General features: G+C 55.1%; 1 protein-coding gene and 1 long non-coding RNA gene across 3 annotated transcripts; both read right to left on the bottom strand.

Moving 5' to 3' along the window:
* Positions 1 to 1,364: 1,364 nt before the first annotated feature.
* Positions 1,365 to 6,873, bottom strand: THY1 (Thy-1 cell surface antigen). 2 transcript variants are annotated; one of them, XR_010424983.1, is made up of 5 exons: positions 6,759 to 6,873; positions 4,381 to 4,465; positions 3,917 to 4,252; positions 2,889 to 3,384; positions 1,365 to 2,485 (listed from the first exon to the last, which is right to left on the bottom strand). XR_010424983.1 is itself a non-coding variant. In XM_064634539.1 (4 exons), exons 2-4 carry the CDS (start codon positions 4,415 to 4,417, stop codon positions 3,272 to 3,274), a joined length of 486 nt encoding a protein of 161 aa, XP_064490609.1. In that variant the 5' UTR covers positions 4,418 to 4,465; positions 6,759 to 6,873; the 3' UTR covers positions 1,365 to 3,271. The 2 variants fall into 2 exon arrangements, 1 of the variants encoding a protein (XP_064490609.1); XM_064634539.1 differs by having other exon boundaries at positions 1,365 to 3,384.
* Positions 6,874 to 11,992: 5,119 nt separating this feature from the next.
* On the bottom strand, positions 11,993 to 17,733 carry LOC135401935 (uncharacterized). Its single transcript, XR_010424984.1, has 3 exons — positions 17,303 to 17,733; positions 12,573 to 12,641; positions 11,993 to 12,367 (listed from the first exon to the last, which is right to left on the bottom strand). It is a non-coding gene; the product is annotated as an uncharacterized LOC135401935 (long non-coding RNA).
* Positions 17,734 to 20,361: the final 2,628 nt, after the last annotated feature.

Genomic DNA, 20,361 nt, shown 5'->3' with positions numbered 1-20,361 from the left:
TGCCACCGCAGAAATTCAGGGCTCAGGTTACCGGCCAGATAAATATAGTGTCTTTATCTGACCTCACAGGGCGCTGAAACGCTCCTCTCGCATTCCAGCCTGGGGAGGCTTAAAGGGGACGTGAACCCGAGGTGGGCTGGTGGCTCACGGCAAGGGGGTGCCGGGAGGGGAGAGGCTGCGGGGGCCGCGGGGGCTGTGGGAATGAAGGAGGATGACCCAGGGTAAGTGTGGGGAAGGGAGGGATTTGGGGAGGGGGATGGAGGTCCGAGAAGGAAAGGATAGATGAAGGGTTAAGAGAGGGAGCGGGGTGGGACACAACTTGGTGTGGAGGCAGAAGAAAGGGGCGTCCATGGCTGCCAGTAAGGTCTGGAGCAGAGCACGAGGGTGAGGGGATGGATTGGTCGGGGTTTTGCCCCTCTCGGGGCAAACCAGAGGGGGAAGAGCCCGCTAAGGCTGCCGCAAAGGTGGGCACGGGGCAGCTGGAGTGGCGTGGCCATTCCTCACGGATCCAGGGGGACACAGGGACACCCGCCCGGCAGCGCTCCCCGACGCCCGACCCGCCCAGGGAACGGCGGCACCGGCACGGCCGTGACTCAGCGAGCACCTGCCGCGGCTAATGAGGAGGGACCTAATTACGGTGGCATCTCCCGCCCGGCTCCAGCCCTCAAACAGGGAGGGACACGCGAGGGACGCGTCCGGGCGTCACTCCGGGAGGCTGCGCCGGGTCACCAATGGTGTTGGGGGGTGGTGGCTGCTCCCAAACGGAGGGTGAGCGTGTCCCACGGTGCCAGGGTGGCATTGTGACCCTGGGCAAGGAGCAGTGACTGCTCTGGCTGCTCCAGAGGACACGGGATCCCTCGGCAGCCCCTCAGGCAGCGTGTGGGCACAGGGGCACAGGCAGGACACTGGCATGACAGGTACAGGATTTTTGGGACACGTGCACACCAAGCCCTGCTCCCATGCGTGCTCCCAGCCTGGGAATTCCCACCCCAGAGGATGGATAGGTCAGGAACAGACCTGGGATCCCCTGCTTTGCCTCCCTGCCGGCACAAGGGGTGGAGGGGGGACCCCTGGGATGGAGCTGGGGGGATAGGGACAGGTATGGGAATGGGGGTCTGGGCACAGGGGTCTGTGCTCCAGATGGGCAGGAGGGGTCACCCTCCTCAGGGGGGGCAAGTCTTACCCCCCTGCCTGCTTCTCTCCCGTAGGGATTGGGGTGCTGGAAGCCTGGGGGAGGCACGCTGGGGGCTGTACCCCTCGTCCAGGGTGCTGAGGGCACAGGCTGTCCCTGCCCTCGGTCCAGGCTGGAGCCCAGCCCCACCACAGCCCCTCATCCCACCGCCTCACACACAGGTGCCCGTGGCTCCAACACACAACCTAAGGAAGGGTTTTATTGTGCAGACAGAGAGGAACACTCCTGCATGATACTCGTTTTCTTTTCGTTGTTGCTTTTCGTAAGGGTTCTTTTTTTTTTTTTCCTTTTCTTCTTCTTTTTTTTTTTTTTTTTTTTTTTTGGTTTTTATCATCATCCCTTTAACAGAATCATTTCTTCTGACGACAAAGCTGTGGAAACAACTACAAATGTTCACCAAAAAAATGAAGAGACTCGAGACGCGTCCGCGCTCTGCCGCTGGGCCCTGCGCCCGCCCCGGCGCTCACCAGCACGCCCAGGGAGCTGGGCACAGCCAGCCCTCAGCTATACACGGCCTCAGCAGCACTAGACAGCAAGCAAGCAGGCAGGGACGGGCTGGGAAAGGGCACGGGGGCAGGAGGCAGCTGCAGAGGAGCAGGGAGTGGGGCAGCGGCTGCTGTGAATTGCTCTACGCCGTGGTGGCACAGCCCGGGCTGCACAAGCAGCTCAGCAGCGCTGGGGTTCACCCCCGTGGGTGTGGGTGCTCCTGCCTGAGCCTTCCCCTCCCTGTGCTCTCCCCTGGGAGGCTCCTCAGGGTCCCGTGGGCATCGGGGCAGCCCTGGGCTGGCGGATGTGGGCTGTGCTGGGAATCCCTCTCCCCGCTCTCGCCAACCCCTGGGATCATCCTGGCCTCACTGAGGTGGTGAGCAAGAGCTGGGCTGCACTTAGGTCCTTCTTCTGCTCTTAAATGGAGACAGGGAAACGCTGGAAGGGAGGAGGCACATGGGACTGGAAGACTGCTGACCCCACCCACGGGGAAGGATTGGGACCCCAGGTTGTTCCCTTGGAAGACACTGAGTCCCTGCAGAGACCTTGGGGTCACACTCCCAAAGGGGAGCCCCCTCCCCAGCAGCCTGGATGCAGCTCTGGGAGCCCTGGGGAGGGCAGTGGGGGTGAGGGCAGGGCTGTGTCTAGCTCAGAGAGGCTCTGCTTGCCTCCACTGCGAGCAGGTGCTGGCAGCAACTCTCTCGTCACAGCTAAGGGCTGGTCCCCGGGGAGAGCAAGTGGTGGCCCTGGCTCGGGCAGCCCAAAGGTACCAGATGGTGTCTGGAGGAGGCCTCGCTTCCAGCTCAGCTGTAAGAGACAGATTAGGAAAAACTTGTTGCCAGAGCACATTTGCAGTGAACCCGCTCCCAGGGCCTCAGAGGAACCCTGAGGAGGCAGGGGGGACTTTCACAGGTGTCTCCTAGACCTGCTCCCTTTTCTCCTCCCAGCCTGGCCAGGCCCAGCATCCCATGGCTGCCCCTCTCTGCTCCTCCCTGGTGGCTCCGAGACAGGATTCGCCTCATGCCCACTCCCAGTCGTGGCATTTTGGGGTGACTCAGGGCGAGGAGCAGGATGAGGAATCAGTCACCTGGCTGGTGGGCAGGGCAGGTGGGGACACCGACAGCCCCATCACCTCAGGGGGCTGCGGGCACAGCACCAACCACGGCGACCCTCCGCACGCTCTCGCACCACCCACCCCTCCCTCTCTTACCTGCCAATCCAGTCGAGAACGGGCAAACCCCAAAAGTTAAAGGGATGGGACAAGCGAGGCTGAGGCTCCAGCGCTCCCAGCACGAGCAAAACCAGCCAGCCTGCGGAGCGGGGAGGGCACGATGGGAGAAGCAACAAGGCTGCCTTAGCAGAGCCCGCCATGCTTCGGAGCGGGGCACTGTGCGCGTGGGATGGCGGTGGGGAGCGTTAGATATACGGCTATATAGAGATAACACAGAGAGCTTTCACGGCTTCCAGACGGGTCGGCTTCTCTTTTTTCCCGAGGGCTGCGGCCTGGCGGGGGAGGCGGGTTGGCTGGGGGGCTCGGTGGGTGTGGGTGTGCGCGTGCCTGGGCGGGTGTGTGCGCGCCTGGGACTTCTCCTCTCACAGGGACACGAAGTCCACGGCTTGCAGGAGAGGCAGGGAGAGGAGGAGCAGCAGGAGCCACGAGGTGTTCTGGATCAAGAGGCTGAAGCCGGCGCATTTCTCCAGTTTGTCTGTGGGGGGAAGGAACAGGGAGAGAGAGAAGAGCCGCAGTGAAATCCTTTGGGAATGGGGTGTTATGATGGTGCCGGGGCACAGCTTCTCGCCTTTTCTCTGTCACAGAAATGCAGGCCCCTTGCCTGTTTCCCTCCCACCACGTTGCAGCAAGGATTTTGGGGACCTTGGGAGGCATAACCCTGCCTGTGCCTGGCTGAGGTGACAAGGGGGTGGGCGCCAGGTGAAACAAAGGGCTCTGCAGCTGGAGGGCTGCTCCTGTGGGACATAGGTGCGGAAAATCCCCACTGTCCTCTCTGTGAAAGGACACCTGGGTGATGTGCCTGAGGTGGGACCCAAGAGAGGCAGGAAAAACAGTCTGAGATGGGGCGGAGTGAGCCCATCTCTGGGGGTGCAGTAGGAAGGGCTGGGAAACATTTATGGGGGTCGGGGAGGGTTTGGGTGTTGTGTTTTCTCTGCTGGCCCTGCCAAGCCAAGGAGAGGGTGGGAAGGAGAGGCAGAATGACGGACAGGTGCCACTGCCCCCCTCACCTTTGATGACGGTGATGTTCCGTATCTGGTTGCCGGTGTAGTCGTTGGTGGCCCTCAGCTCGCACATGTAGACGCCCTCGTCGCTGGTGGTGAAGCTCTGCAGGTGGAGGCACACCAGGTTCTTGTGCATGGTGACGTTGGCCCGGCTCCGGTAGATGTTCTCCGAGACGCTGATGGTGCTGTGGATGACGTGCTTCCTGTTGTCCTTGGTGATGCTGAACTCGTAGGTCAGGGGGTTGCTGGTTTTGTTCTCGTAGCGACAGTCCACGCGCAGGTTCTGCCCCAGCAGGCAGGCACTCAGGTCCTTGATCATCTGACAGTGGGCGGCCTGGAGGACTGGGAGAGAGGCAGGAGGGAGCTGGACAGGGAACAGCGAGCTCTGGGGGTGCCCATGCAGCCTCCAGGCCCTGGCCTGGCTGCTCTGGGCCGGGGGAGCAGGGAGGGGTGTGCTCTGCCAGCTGTACCTGTCAGGATGACAGTGATGCCAATGGTGGGGTTCATCTTGTTGTCTCTGAGGTGCCCCCCGGGGGCTGTCTCTGAGAGGGGAGCCTGAGCAGGGGGAGAGAGAGGCAGTTAGTCAGGCTGTGGCCCTGGCACACAGATGTGGGCACTCTCTGGTGCAGGCATGTGCAGGAATGTGCCCTTGCACCAGTGATGCTCCACAGCCTCCTCCCTCCTCATCACAGCGTCTGGTCCACTGCACAGGGACTGGCTGGCACTGCAGTGAGCTGGGGAACCAGGCACTGTGTGTCTGCCTAGCATCACCTTTCCACATCCTCAGGCAATGATGCTCCATCCACTCTCTCTTTTCCCTGTCTGGATCCCCCCAGCAGACACCAAATATATGTGGCACAGACCTGCAACGAGGCCTGTCTGTGCTTCCCCCCCTTCTGCCCCATGCCCAGCCAAGGTTCAAGCAGGGGAACTGATGATGCCCCTGGAGCCTGCACACCTTGCCCAGAGGTCTGTGGCTCACGGGGAGGGGGATTCCAGGTGAAGGACCCTCTCCAGGTGCCAGCGGGTGCCCGCCCTGCCAGCCCCCCCCCCGCGGCTCCAGCGGGTGAGCTCAGCAAGGATGAGTCACTGCGATGCAGTGGAGGGAAAGGGGCCAAGAGCAGCGAGAAGGAGGGACACAGCAGCTGGACAGGCAGCCAAGACCGCTGAAGGATGGCACTGAGTCCCCAGGAGCTGCACTGAGCCTGCCCAGCCACGGGCAGGGAGGGGTTTGTGTGGCAGCATCACCCCCGGGGTCCCTGCCCAGGGGTGCCCGTCTCTCTCCAGGATGTGTGTGTGTGGGTAAGGGGCTCGTGGATGTGCCACCAAAACGCCGGGGCTTCTGATTCCAATCAGCCCAATCCAGCCACGAGGAAGTAATTAGAGGTTTGCAGCCCGGCCAAGCAGCCTCGTGGGGAATCCAGCCGCAGATCTGCGGAATGGAGGGAGGGGAGAGGGCGGGGGAGGCTGAAGGACACGCCGAGCACCCTGCAGTCACTCCTCTGGGCTGGGCATGTGGGGCCAGCTCCAAGAGGGGGAGGCGAATCACCACCCCCCTGGTACCCCAGGCTGGCAGAGGGGGCAGCAGACCCTCAGTTTGCTCCCTCTGAGCTTGGCTGAGCATCCAGGGAAGAGCCAGGAATCGCCTGCACCGCAGCCAGCTGGATCTTTTTTATTTAGCAATTTTTGGGTCTTTCATATAACATTCAGGGAGGAAATACCAAACCCGTTTGCTCACTCTGAAGCTCTCAAAAATCTCTTTATCCACAACCTCAAAACCTTGGCCAGGAAGCAAAATTCCATTCTATTTGGTCTTGACAAACAAGAGATCGAAAATCAGGGCAAAGGCATGATGGAAGGGACAACTTGAGTCTCCTCTGAGTATCTAGAAACTGCCCCCCTGTCCCCTGCTTTGTCATTTCCCATTCCTCTCTGAATGTCCTGGGACACTATCTAGGTCACAGGCAGTCTTTCCTCCAGAAAATCAGTGCAAATAAGCTCCCAGAGAGGGATCTTCCTCCCATCTATGCCCCAAGCACTGACATCTTCCAGGCTCTGGGTTCAGGAGCCCCTGGACCGTTCCTGTCCTCCTGACAGAAGAGCTATCCAGGTAACCCTCACTCCTGCATGATCCCAAGGGTTTGGTGTAAGGACAGGGCTCGGGAGCACGGCAGCATTGGAGGGACTCCAGCTCTTGCAGGGGGCAAAGCTTCCCAGCACAACCTCCAACCGCTCAGGGGTCACACCACGGTGGTACCCACTCAGCTCCCCCTGTGCCCACCACAGTGGCAGGCTAAGGGTGAAAAACGAGCCGCGGGGTGGGAATGGGGATGGGATGGGGATGGGAATGGGGATGGGGGGGGCTGCAGAGCCAGACTGATAGGATGAGAGAAACCACGACCCGCAGGAACCGCGCCGGGGGGGTACACGGGGACCCCGCGGGGCACCAGCGAGCCAGGCGACCCTGGCGAGGGGCAGGAGGGCTCGGGGGGACGAAGGGGGTCGAGCTTTCCCCCCAAACCCCCCCGCAGCAGCGCGGAGCGGGAACGCGGCTGCTGTTGCGGGCGCGCGCGGGGGCGCGCCCACCGGGAATGCCGCAGTCCCGAGCCGGGCTGTCGGGGCGAGGGGGGCACCGGCACCGCTGCGGAAACCTGAGCGCGTCCCCCCGTCCTCCCCCGAGCATCCCCCGGGCGAGGGGCGAGGTGCCCCGCGCGACCCTCCCCGCGGTGCGTCCCGCTCCCAGGAGCTGATGCCAGAAGCGCATCCCAGCAGCGCATCCCCGCAGCGCATCCCCGCAGCGCATCCCCGCAGCGGCTCCCGGCGCGGTGCGGGCCGGTGCGGTGCCTACCTGCGGGCGCTGTCCGGTGCTGCCCGCTGCCTGCGGGGCTGCCGGCGCTGTCCGGGGCTGCCCGGCGGGGCTGTGGGCGCGCCGCTCCCGCAGTCTGGGCAGGGCTGGGCGGGCGGACCCAGCGAATGGGGACCGGGAGGCGTCACTGAGGCTCGGCCCCCGGCCCTGCGGCGGGGGGCGGTGCGGGGGGGGCCCTGCCTCTGCGGGACTCAGACACCCCCCGCCCCGCCCCAGGGGCGCGCAGTGATGCGAAGGGTCCCGTTCGCTCCCTCCCCCCCCCCTTTATCTTTCCCAGAAAGGGCGACACATCCCCATTGCCATGGGAACATCGTTTGGGAGAAGGGCTGCCAACCCTCATCCTTCCCGGCAGCGTGGGAGGTGTTTTGCTGGGAAAGGTTGGGAAGGGGGAAGAAGAGCTTGGCGTGGGCTTTGCTGAGGAGGGGGGCAATGCCATTCCCCCTCACCAAGTGAGTGGAGCTCGGGTCCCCAGCAAGGCCAGTCAGCACCAAGTCACCAAAGACCTGTGTGACACGGGTCTCCTCCAAAATGGTGGTGGGAACAGCAGGACACACAGCTGAATCACAGAGTTAGTCAGGCTGGGAAAGACCTTTAAGAGCATTGAATTCAGCTGTTAACCCAGCACTGCCAAGGCCACCACTAAGCCATGTCCCCAAGTGTCACATCTACAAGCTCTGTTTGTGGTGCCACTGGCCACAAACGATCACTTTGAGGTCTGGGGCTGGTGGCAGTGCAGGCACAGGAAGGGTTTGCTCCCCACAGGCTCCTGTCAGCACACGGTTGGGAAGGAGATAAACAGAGCTGCTTCTGCACAGGCAAAATGCCTTTGGATCCAGAAAGCAGCCTGGGAAGAGACCTCTTCCCTGCTCTCGAGGAAGGGTGGAGATGACAAGAGAGGGAGCTGCTCTGCCTGGGAGTTTGGGTCCCAAGGCATCCCAGGAAGACACAGAGGGACTCGGGATGGGCTGCCCTGTCCTCACCTCCTCCCACACCCCCAGCTGGGCTCTGCATTAAGGGCTGACGCTGTGAAAGTGGATATGAAAAGTCATATTCTGCTCCAGCAGAACCTGATCCCAGGTGACACTCGAGTGCTGAGGTTTTGCAAGCTGGCTGTGCAGGGGGGGTTTGCTAATTCTACAAAAGCTTGGCTCTGGCTGCACCTGGGTTGGCCCAGATGGGGATGGACCCCCAAGCTGGCCAGGGAGGGCTGTGATGCCCTGAGAGTGTGCAGCAGGGTTCCAGTGTGCTGCCATGAGGAGGGAAAAGGCCTGACCCTGTCTGTTGTGGCAGCTGGGTGTCAAGGGTGCTGTGTGTCACCGTGACAGCACAGGGACACATCACACTGGTGGCCTAGGATGGCCCAGACTGGTGGGGCTGGCTATGGATGTGATTAAAGGTCTGGCAAACTGACACAGAAAGATAACAAGACTGGAAGCAGATGGATGCAAGGCAAGGAGACAGACACAAGAGGCACGTTGCAATGTTGTCAGAGTGGAAAAACTGCAAGCACAAGGTCTGTATCCAAACACAGCTGTGATGTGGGGCAGCACATGCAACCATGCACACACCCCCCGGTCCTCTTTACATCCAGCCTCACATCTTCTCCACACCCCCACCCTCACCCCCAGCTATCCCACAGGCAACCAGGGAATTCAAGCTGCAAGGACTGGCTTTCTGCATTTTTTTTGCCCAAGTCCCACTGCAAGAGATTCCGGCAGCCTCCCTGGCTGTGGTGCTGTGCAGGCAGGCGTGAGTGTGCAGTTTCTGGGCAGTGCTGGCAGCCAGTGTCCTGCTCAGGCATTTTCAGGAGGCTCCTTGCAGAGGTTCTCTCTCTGGGCAGTCCTTTTGCTGCAGATTGCAGCCTGGCTGCTCTCTGTAAGCCGGGGAAAAGCAGTGCCTAAGTCACACCTAATGCAGAGGCCTCCGGATGGCGGCCAAAGAAAAGGGTGGGGAGTAAAAATCCTAATAATGACAGGCAAATGGAGAGGGGGGCAGGCAGCTTTTGCAGTGTCAGGTGGCAGTCAGGGAGACACCCAGCCAAGAACGAAGAGGGGCAAGGAGGCAGCCAAACAGGCACAGTGCAGCACAGCAGTGCAGACACCAGCAGGAGGGGATGCGGCAGGACAGACGGACCAGCAGGCACAGACAGCTCCCCTAGGAGCTCAGATCAGCCAAACTCTCCTCTCTGGAGAGAAAGCCAGGGTGTGTGGGGAGACTTTGGGGGAGATTCACTGCTGCTGGTGGCTCAGGGACTGTCCCCAGTAGCTGCAAGATGCAGGGTGGGAGCAGAGGCACTGAGGGGGACCATGACTCGGGTGTCTGGTGATGCTGCAGCAATTAAAACCTGGCCTTGCCCAAGGACATCCTGCTGCAGGGGACACCCTTCTTCTGGGAGAAAGGTGGATGCACATCCTTTTCCAGAGGAACATCTCTCCCCTGCCCCTCAGCACACCTCAAACACGGGAATTAGAGGGTCTCTCCCTGCTGCCCATGAATCACTGCACAGCAGCAGACTCTGGGTCCTGCTCACAGCGTGGCAGCAGGATGCCCACACAGCAACCACTGCTCATTCCTGGGGAGGGGAGATGTCAGGACCCACACAACAGGACCTGGGGGCAGCACTGCTGGGGAGAGACCCCTGATACCCTCCCCAAGGCCATTAGGGGTGGGAGTTACAGGTTTGGGGAGTAAAGGAGGGGGAATCAGTGCTATTGATCTGGCAGATCTGGCAGTGATGGCAGCCCCAGGCGTGGCTGGTGCTCACCCCACACCTCAGCTGCCCCTGCACCCCCTGCTCTGCCCAGGCCCCAGCTGACAGGAGGGATGCAAAGGATTCACTGCACTAAGCCAGACCCACCCCATCTTTGAGGGACAAGCAAGGGAGGCTGCAGAGGAGCTTTGCCCTTGATTGGAGGGACAGGATGGCCCCTGGGAGCCCGGTGAGGCCCCACGGATGCTAAATGTGGCATGGCCCAGATAAGAAGCCCCTGGGCTTTGTGGCACTGCTGCACAGAGCAGGGGTGGAGGAGACTGTGCTCCCTTGCTTCCTGCAGGCAACACGGAGCCATGGAAAACAGGGGCAGGCAGGGCTCCTGCTGCAGCACTGGCATGGGGTCTGCTGGGCTTCCAGCAGCCTGGCACAGGAGGCAGCAGGCTGGCACAGAGCCCCAGCTCTGACACAGCACACAGGGCTCCTCCTTGGTAGCCTCTACCTGCCTCAGGACTGTGTCCTGTGCACAGAGAAGCCCCAGAGGCTGAGGACCTCAGCCTAACAGTGATCAGGGGCTAAGAAGTGCCTGTGAGGAAGCAGTTCCAGCCCTGCCAGCAGGAACATCCCTCCCTCCTGTCGGCTCCTCCCTGTTTGCCTGCACACCCTGTCCTGTGGCTGCTCCACAGCAAAGTCCTGGCTCTGTGCTCACACCCAGGCAGAGCATGGATGTTGTGACCTCCTGCCTGTCGTGGGGCCTCACCTTCCAGGGAGGCTTTTCTGGGAGGCTGCCAGCAGTGACTGTTCACTACAGGTTATCCTGTATCCACACAATAAATCCCTGCTTCACCAGGCACTGCTGCTTTTCCACCCTGCTGGCATCCACCAGACAAGGTCCCAGCAGTGCAGCTCTCCTGCCCGAGCAGAGCAGACTGGTATCCACCCGGAGGAGTGAGTGACCTCTAGCACAAGGACACTAAAATCATCCTGCGAGACACCTGGGAGTCCTTGTGGGATCCAGCCAGGACACTGGGAGCCAACTCAGGCTGGAAGTGGGGGCTGACTGAAGTGCAGAGCCCTTAGTCTGCTCCATCTGCTCCCCAGACTGAGTGGGAAGGGTGCTTGGCTGCCTGCTCCAGCCTCCTCCTCACTGCTTCCCATCACATCCTGCCTGGCAGGGGCTGGGTTTTTTGGGAGAGCTGCTTTCTGCCCCACAAACCTGATCTCTGCCGAGCACAGAGCGAGACTCATCCCTGGGGGAAGGAGAAGCACCTCTGCCAGCTGAGCCAGGCAGGTTTGGCGGGGTAACACCTCCCAGTTTGCAGATCCATCTACCAGCGGCCAGAGGGCCTGTGTGTTCCAGCTCTTTGCAAGGGTGCCACATCCCACGGGCTCTCCAGCTGGGAGTTAACATGGGCAGAGAGCTGGAACTGGGAAAAGATGCCACTTCAGACAGTGAAACCCCCCTTCTCCACCTGTGACACACCAGCACCCCTTTTAAACCAGGGAGTACCTGTGGGGGCTGACACCAGGTTGGGCAGCACTAGAAGCCCCTGACGGGCAGGTGATTCCCAGAGCAAATTGAAACCCCTTTGTTTCAGGGAAGTTCACCTGTGTGGGGAAGGAGAAGCTGCTGGGGGCCTCCCTGGAAGGTGCTGGGCAGAGAAAGGGGTGTGAAGCACTGCCCTGCTTCTGCTCCCCATCCCCAGCCAAGCTCTCTCCTCTCTGTCTCAGGAGAGATGACTAATGCGAGTTACAGAAAACCAAAATAGCTTCCCCGAATTTTCTCTTCCTACCTGCTGGGCCTTGAGGAATGGAAAGTGTTTATTAGCATTCCTTATTCATGAAGAAACCAGTAGGCCAGGGTGGTTAACTCTCAGGTTCCTAGGGATAGTTCCATAGAAGAGCCACTGGGAGCAGCTGCCTGCAGGGTCCCCCTGTGCTCCAAGGCAGCTGAGAAGCTCCTCACGCTGGAGAGAAGCAGGTTAAATACAGCCTACACCATTTTCATGAGGGGCAGTGGATATTCTGTGATTCCATGACAGAAAAAAGACAGTTCTTGCCTCTTTCTAGCACCAGACAGAGCTCGCTGAGGCTGCCAGGAGGCCTGGCTGGCACCCTGGGCACACACAGAGCATCCCTTGAGCAGCCAGGCAGCTGCTCCCCGTGCTGGGGTTGGTGTCATCGGCTCCAGAGCTCCCCCCTCTCCCCCATTGTTGGAGGGACAATGGGAGCACGTGGTGGGGTGAGCGAGGAAGGGCTTCCCCTGCCCCTCCTGCCCCAGGGACACCCTGCCTGCCCACACCCTGTGCCAGCTCTGCCAGAGGACCTCGGAGAACCCACAGCTTGTGGCAGAGCTGGAAGCCTGAGCCCCTGAAAGCCTGAGTCCCCCAAAACCTGAGTCCCCCATCTCTTCTACCATCTCCTTCAGGGACAGCAAGTGGGTCACTTCATAGCCCTGTGCAGCAGTTTTGCCACAGGAAAAAAACATCCTAAGAAATTACTTCCTTTTCCTTTTATTATTTTTCAGTCCAGGCCAACCCTCTGATCTGGAACACCAGTCTAGGAGAGATGGTGGATAAAGGCAGCCTGACAGAAAGAAGCACTGAGCTTCAGTAAGGAGAAGCAATAAAGCATGCTAGAAAAAAGATAGAAATTAAAGGGGGGGAGAAATCAGGATTGTAGCAGTGAGAAGTTACCCAGGCACCCAAAGAACTGTGCTGCTGTGAGGGCTCTGCAATACACTTACCAGCACCATTGCTATGGAGGTCCTCCAGCAAACACAGTGCAGTAATTTAATTTATGCTGTGGCACAGAGTGTTTCCAACACTGGTACATCAAATGCTTGAAAATGTAGCTGCTTCACCCCATCACCAGCATTTACCTACAAAGATAAACCACAGCTGCAGTTTGGTTTGGGTGGTGGAAAGAGGATCACCTCCCTGTCACAACTGTGGCATCTGTTATGTATTATTTGTTATCCGGCATCAATCACTTATTATTTATTACTTATTTTTATTATCTGCAGTATTTTTATTATCTGCCACTTCCAGCATGTTTTAAAAGTTTGGGCAAGAAGCACCACATACCTCAATCCCAGCTGAAGACCTCCTTTCTGGTGCTGAGGAATCCGTGGAAGAACAGCTGGGAAGTGTCGACTGTGCCACGTGCCAACAACCCAAAACAGAGAAGTAAAGGCAACACTTACTTAATAATCTCTTAAAGTCCTTATTGCAAAAAAGCAAATGCCTCCTTGTCTGCATTCAGGGGAAGAAATCACTCCCTGTGGATGGGAGAATGTGAGCACGTTCCAAAGCAGAAGCTACACAGCACGAGGTGTAACATCCACGCCTGAGGGGGTTTGGAATTCTGCCAGGATGCACTCGATCACAGCCAACCCTGCCCTTTTCACTACAGACAATTCCCGGGGGTTTGGCAGAGGGGAGCGTTGCCGTCCTGGAGCTCTGCCCCACACGGTGCAGAGCGGTAACAACACGGGATTTGGGAGCACCAAGGGGCAGACAGACAAGCACCTCAACGGCATCAGAACCTGCAGGTACAGGGGGAAAGGTTAAAAAAGTCCCGTGGAACCGTGAGACTGTGAGAAAAGAAAAATAGTGTATGGAAAATAGTAAAACACAGAGACTGAAAGAGCATTTTATTGATGAATAAAATGCTGGAGGACCAGCAAGAACAGAAGTCACAGCTGCTGTTCCTGGAGAGAAAGGACAGGGATTTTGTGGATGCTGGGGTCCAGATGCTTTCTCCCCTGTAAAGATGGTGCAAAAAACCAAAAAAAAACGTGTTGAGAGACAAAAAATACCACAAGAATTCTAAACAAGACACTGGCAAAAAAACCTTAAAGAGCAGGTCAGAAACAGAGAAAAAACATCAATCAGCCCATGATTAACTAAAATTCTAGGGCAGAAAAAAAAATGAGATCTAAAGAGCAAACTTTAGATCTTCTTTAGGCACTAGAAAGTCTGATAACTATCCCAACCTCCACCAAACCCTCCAAACTTGGCCTGGTCTCACCACAACACATTTCTAAGCGTTTAATTTAAAAGTGGAGGCTTTGAAGACCTGACTGGCAACAGCAGACAAAGGGCAGGCCAGGATTGCGATAAGGGGGGCTGGTTTTAAATTGAAAAAGGATCAATTTGGATTAAATATAAAAAAAAGGGTGGTGAAACAGTGGCACGGGTTGTGGATGCCCCGTTCCTGGAAACACTCAAGGCCAAGTTGGAGAGGGCTCTGAGCAACCTGAAGTTGCTCAGAAGTTGAAGTTGTTCCTGCTTGAAGTTGAAGGTGTTCCTGCTTGTTGTGTGGGGTTGGACCAAATAACCTTTAGAAGGTCCCTTCCAACTCAAGTTATTCCACAATTATATTATATTTCAGGAGGTGAGGTGGTGAGCTACCCACTCATCTCAGCTCCAGTGCACTTTAGTTTCCTGCACTCAAGAGCCTGGAGAAGAATCCCTGAGCAAGGCAAAGCAGGACCCCCAGATCTGATTCATTAATTACCTTTTCTAGAGAGCCTCGCCACTCTCAGGAGTTAAAGGTCTGGTGTTTAATGGAGCTGGAAGCTCACATCCAGGCTATCAGGTTGGACACACTGTGCCAACACGAAATGCTGAATCAGTGCAAGTTCACTCTGCTGATTGGGGTGTGTTCCAGTTTGGTTTGGGGTTTGAAGGAGGAAGCTTTGTCCCAGCAGGTTTGTGCCAGAGAGAGGATCACCTGTGCTCCTGCAGCTGACTCAGCAAGCACAAACAGCTCTCAGGGTGCCAGCAAAAGGGACTAAAATGTGCTTGGGCAACACCTTCACTGCCAGTGAGCCTCCCCTACCTGCTGGTGGGAAGGTATTTATAGAGATCCCAGCTGGATTCCTGCTGTGCCAGGGGCTCCTTGGCAGCACCTGAGGGGCACTTAACAGCACACTGGTGCAGCAAATCCAGCCTGAGCAACTCATTCCCTAAGATTCCTTCTATTTCTTGCTGTTTGTTGACTTGAAAGAAGTGTTTTATAGCAGTAATTTATTTCTGGGGCTGCATATTAGTAAATACAAAAAAACCCAAACAAACAACCAACCAAAACAAAACCCTGAAGAGCAAATTATTTGCAAACAAAGGCGAAATGGAATATTCTGTTGGTGTAAATCAGAGTCAGGGATAGAAAGACGGGCAAAATGAGAAAGGCAGGGAAAGAATTAGATGAAAAACATGGACTGTCAGAGGAAAACATTGCTATTATAATCATACATCCACACAGGCACAGGGGAAGGCTCCACTTACATGTAAACACCCACTTAACAAAACAAGGATTTATTAAGCACCACGAACAACAAAACCTGCTGTTTTACTCCAGGAATAGTAAACAAGCACTAGGAACCAACCCACAGCCTATTTTCATGCAATTCCTGTCTGTGCAGGCAGGCCAGGGCTGCATTTCTGGAAATATATTAGGAATAAATCACAAAAAGCTCCAGTCAAACGAAGCAAAGCGTTGTAAATACGGATTAATCGAGTGTGAAGGACCAACAAAGGCTGCCCGTGTGTCCTCCTCACGCAAAGCAGTGAGCTGACAGCACCGGCTTCTGCCTCTGCTCCTCCCGAAAATACAGGAGGGACAGGAGGGAATCAGGGAATCCCACGGTGGTTCGAGCTGGGGGAGGCATTAAAGTTCCAGTGAGGGCCACCTTCCACTAGAACACGGAAAAATCCAGGGAATTTCCACTGAAAAAAAACCCAGGAGGAGGGGGAGAGCAGAGCTCGGTGTGGGGGGCAGGTGAGCTCGGGGGTTCAGGGGGTGTCGGTGGGAAGTGTGGTCGGGGCGAGGGGGTGCCCAGCGAGGGGGTGCCCACCAGCACGTTGGGCACCTCTGTCCCCGGGTGGTTCCGGGGGTGCCCGCGGCTGTGCCCGGGCTCGGGGAGCGCCGTCGGTCCGGGTGTTATCCCGCCGGACAGCACGGGAGGGCAGCATTGCCCCGCGCTGGGCAGGTGGGCACAGGTAAGGGGAGGCTCGGGCTGTTCCTGCAGGTGAACAGGAACCATCCTACAACCCAGGGGTCCTGGGGTTTGTCTAGGGACTGCAGGCCGTTAGTAAGGGGGTGTTTGCTTAATTTTTAATTTTTATTTATTTTTATTTATTTTTATATATTATTATTTTAATTTATTTTAATTTATGTTTAAAGTTTATTTATTTATTAATTTTCTAATATCTTTATTTTCTTAATTATTTTTATTTATATTTTATGTTATTTTATTTATTTTAATTTAATTTTATTATTACTTTAATTTATTATTAATTTAATTTATTATTAATTTATTTTTAAAATTTATTTCTATTTTTCTTTACCTATTAATTTTTTTATTTACTTTTATTTCTAATATCTTTATTTTCTTATTTATTTTTATTTATATTTTGTGTCATTTTGATTTATTTTAATTTAATTTATTTTCGTCTTTAATTTATTCTAATTTTATTTATGTATTAAATTTTTTTAATTTACTTCTATTTCTATTATCTTCATTCTCTTATTTATTTTTTACATATATTTTATGTAATTTTGATTTATTTTAATTTATTTTATTTTCGTTTTTAATTTATTTCTAATTTTATTTACGCATTAAAATTTTTAACTTACTTTTCCTTTTAATATTTTTATTTTCTTGTTTACTTTTGACTTATATTTTACGCAATTTCGATTTATTTTTTAGCTTTACTTCTTTTCATTTTTATTTCAATTCATTTTTTTATTTTTATTTTTAATTTTGATTTATTCTTACTTCTATTTATTTTAAGCTTCTACATTATTTTTAATATTTTGCTTTTCTTTATATTTATTTTAATTATTTTTAAATTTTTATTTCTTATTTTGATTAATAATAAACAAATTATTATTTATCTATAAATAATAACTTTATAAATTATTTATAAATAAATAAATAAATAAATTTTTATTTTTATGGTTTTATTTTATTTGTTTTTATATATTTTTTAAATTATTTTTAATGCTCCTTGGGTTTCAGGGTTTAGCACAGGGCTGTGCTGCCTGCCTGGCTGCAGCCCGAGCTACCTTGACCTATAAAACCATGTCCAGCCCTGCCAAACCCAGCTGTGCATGGATCATCCAATATTTTCCTGTTCCCCACCTCACCAAACTCCACCTCTGTGTTCCCTGTGCCCTCCCTGGGATGTTTTCTGCTGCAGCCTTTGCTTCCTCCTTATCATAAATCCCGATGGATTTAACTTCCAGCTACTGATCCTTCTGACAGTAATGGACCATTAACGAACTAGACATAAAATTGAAAGTGTAAATCCCTCTCCCCTGGGGAATTCGAGAGCAGGTTTAGGATGCAGGCCACGAAATGCAGGAGTTCATTGAAATCCTGATTAACTCTGCCTGCCTGGCACACCTGAGCTGTGCCAGCTGAGGAGCAGAGAGCAGGAGCTGGGGCTGCAGAACGTTGGCATGTGCCAGGGGAAAGCCTTTAGTCTCAGTGTTTGGGCTCGTTTATCCCACTGCCAGGGTCTGCCCTGTAAGACAGACAGGGAGCTAAGTGCTGCCAAGGAACTAAGGTGAGGAGGGAAGATCAGAGGTGAGGGGGAAAGCAGAAGGTGCCTCTGGCCCAGGGAAATGGCCCAAATTGCTCCCACCAGGGAGAAGGTGATGGAAGAGCTCTGCAGGTTGGTGTGTGCCAAGTCCAGTTCCCAGCCCTTTCCCTGGGCTCCACTCTGTGTCCATGGGAGTGAGTTTGCTGCTGCCTCTCTTCACCAGACCCTGAGATCAGTGCCCACCGGTTAAAAAGGTTAATTACCTTCCTTTGGCAGGGATGACTCCGCTTTCAAAGTCTCCCGGGCCCTTAATCGAGCATCTTCCTTTGAAAGACGTTTTGATTGAATTGCAGTGAGTTGCTATCAGAGCCAGGATGGCCAGGTCAGAGGAGGACGTCTTCAGGGACACAGCTGGGCTCTGCTTGTGGTGAAAGGAGTGGCCCCAAACCCCTCAGGAATAAGTGGCTCTGTCAGAGAGAAGGGGGGAATCAGGTTCCAACGCAGGGCTCGGTGTCCCTGCACCTCCTGGGAAGGGAAGTGCCCAGTGGCCCCCGCCCACCTGAGCCAGCCTCACCACCTGTGGATGCTCCAGCATTTCCCTCCTTTCCCTGCAGCCCGTGGCCACATTCCTGCAGCAGAGCTGCCTGTGCCATCCATCACGCCAGCAGCAGAAGAGCAACTGGAAAAAGTGCCTGGAATTTATCACCGATGGCAGGAGCTTTTGTCTGTAATAAAAAAACATTTTCCCCCTCCTCTCTTCCAGCGCTTTCCCCCTTCCCTTCTCTCATTATTATTATTATTAAGAAGCTTAATGCCATATGTCTTGCTGCTTCATAAATAACCCCTGTAATCAAACAGCACTGGGTAAATGGGTAGTCCAGCTTGTGCAATTTGTTTGACAAAATGAATCCAGAAGAATATGAGTCTGCGGAGGAAAGACAAATAGAACAGCTTGGATGAATGTGTTAACCAAGAGAAAAACAGCTTGGCAGAGCCGTTGGTGCTATTTTTATCCACACAAATGGAGTTTGGGGCTAATTTATTAAAAATATAGTACAGAACGTGCCAGAATGGTCAGTGTCTCCTGGGATGGAGAGCAAGGAATGTTCTCTGTCTCCTGGGGGCACAGGGGGGCTGTTCACACCCAGAGGGAGTGAGGTGCAGCCAGCCTGGAGTGTGCTCAAGCTGCAGGTAGGGCTGGGTCAGCCTCAGACTCCCTGGACCTGCTGACTAAAACACCCAAATGGAGCTGGGAGCATCCTGGACAACCTCTTGCTGCTTTCCCTGGCAGGCATTTAGTTTATTCCCTATGGATGAGACCTAGGGCACGGCACAGGTTACCTGCCTGCTGGGCTGAGCCTGGGAGGGCCCTTCAGGAGATGTCTTTGCTCAGAGGTGTCTCTGCAGCCTGGGCACACGGGAGGCTGGGCTGGGAAGGGAAAGTACTCTGGGCTGGTGGTCCTGGCATCCATCCATCCTCAGAACAAGGGACATTGCACAGAGGTACCTGAGGCTCGGGAGAACCAGCTCCCAGCTGGGTGTGACCCTGCTGAGATCACAGGAGATGTGGGACAGGCAGGGCTCACAGATCTGTGCCTTCCTGACCAGAGGGTGCTGCTGCCTGCACCCTGCTCGGGATGTCCCTGAGTGAGCTTCCTTGGGCAAGGAAAGCTGAGGGATGCCTTCATCCCCTCCTGCAAGGCTGTGTCTCCTCACCAGTGCTCTCTGCAGTCTCTTCCATGGGAAATCCACCCCAGAAGACAGTGAGAGCCAGCCTGAGCCCGGGAAATGCTGCAACCTAGAGGAGAAATCTCTTCATCCTGCAGCAGGGCCCTTCCTCTTCCTCCCCATCGGGCGGCAGTGCAGGCTCTGGTTCCTGGCAGGGCTGGGATGTGCCCAGGGCGCAGACGAAGGGGGAGTATTTTTCATTGATGAGAAACAGCTCGGGCACCGCTCCCTGCCTCCCACCTTTCGCAGACCTGCCCTGTGGCCGCGGCAGCTGAAGAGCTGAATTTTTAATCAAAGCGATGCTCGTGTTTTTAGGTGAGGAGAGGGATCGTGTAGAGGGGGATGTTCCCCTGCCTTCTCACCTCCTTCCTGCCCTCAGAGCTCCTCAGAGCTGTCTTTGCTCCGACTTCGCAAGCACACCATTGTCCTGCAGGCTCGAAGGGGAGCCCGTGGGATGAGCTCCACACCGGGATGCAGGATGGAAAGGCAGAGGCTGGGGCTCCCACAGCCCTTTGCTGAGCCTGAGCTGTGTGCTGGAGGGAGAGGCAGGCAGAGCTGCAGTGCAGGTGCCTCACGTACAGAACTGCACATCCCCAGCCAGGGATGCTGGCTCATTAGTCGAGGAAACACCTCTCTCCTGTCTGCTTCCCTCCCCCTCCTTCCAAGTGGGAATGCAGCCCCCATCCTTTTTCCCCATTCCTGGTGTGTGTGAGTATTCTTTTTAAAGTGGCAAGCTGAATATTTTAAACAAACACTGCTTAAAATCTATAATTTATGGGCAAAGCTTCAGAAGGGGAGATCAGTCGTCTCTTGGAGCTGAGGGTGTCTCTCCAGCTGCAGCAGCCCTCGCTGCTCTGGTTCCAGTCAGCTGGTGCAGCATAAGGGATCAGCCTTGGGCAAGGCAGCTCCAAGCAGCACCCAGAAAATTCCCAGCTCTGAATCAAGGGAAACTGGATTGTCTCCCTTTGCAGGCAGGAACATCTCCAAGCCCTCCACCAGTGAGAGAACCCTCCTGCTAGTTCTCCTGGGAGCAGCTGGCTGGGCCCCAGGGTTTGGCCCAGAGCTGGGCTCTTCCAGCCAGCACAGCTCTTGGAATATGCAGGACTGGGAATCTGCAGCCTTCCTTCAGCCCTCTTGAGGCAATATGTTGGCTCCAGTGTGGGGTGATACAGCTCTGTGGCACCTCTACCAGACACTTTTGGTGCCAGGACCAGGATGTCACTGCAGCTCCCAGCTTGCCCCTTCCCTAAAACCTGAGGTATCCGTGGCACAGGTGAGGAGTCCGAGCTGGCACAGGCTGAACTCCCGAAGCTGCCAGGTCAGACATGATGGGAAGCTGAACCAGGATGTGAATTTGAGCTTACAGGCACTGCTTCTCTGGGAGAAGCCCCTGCCTCTGCTTCCTTCTCCTCTCTGTGCCCCTGCACGTTCCCCAAGCTGAGCTGCACGTGGGAGCATTCCAGGCTTGTTCGTTAATGGGAGTGGAGAGACTTTTGCTTCGATTAATTAATTTGCTGCTCTTCCCCATTTTCGGGACCATCTTTTATTCATGGCCAAGTAGCTCAGACACCACTGCTTGCTGCCTGCTCAGGAT

The sequence above is a fragment of the Pseudopipra pipra genome, chromosome 23, assembly GCF_036250125.1.
Source record: "Pseudopipra pipra isolate bDixPip1 chromosome 23, bDixPip1.hap1, whole genome shotgun sequence".
NCBI lineage: Eukaryota > Metazoa > Chordata > Aves > Passeriformes > Pipridae > Pseudopipra > Pseudopipra pipra.
This window is presented reverse-complemented; position numbering and strand designations above follow the sequence as displayed.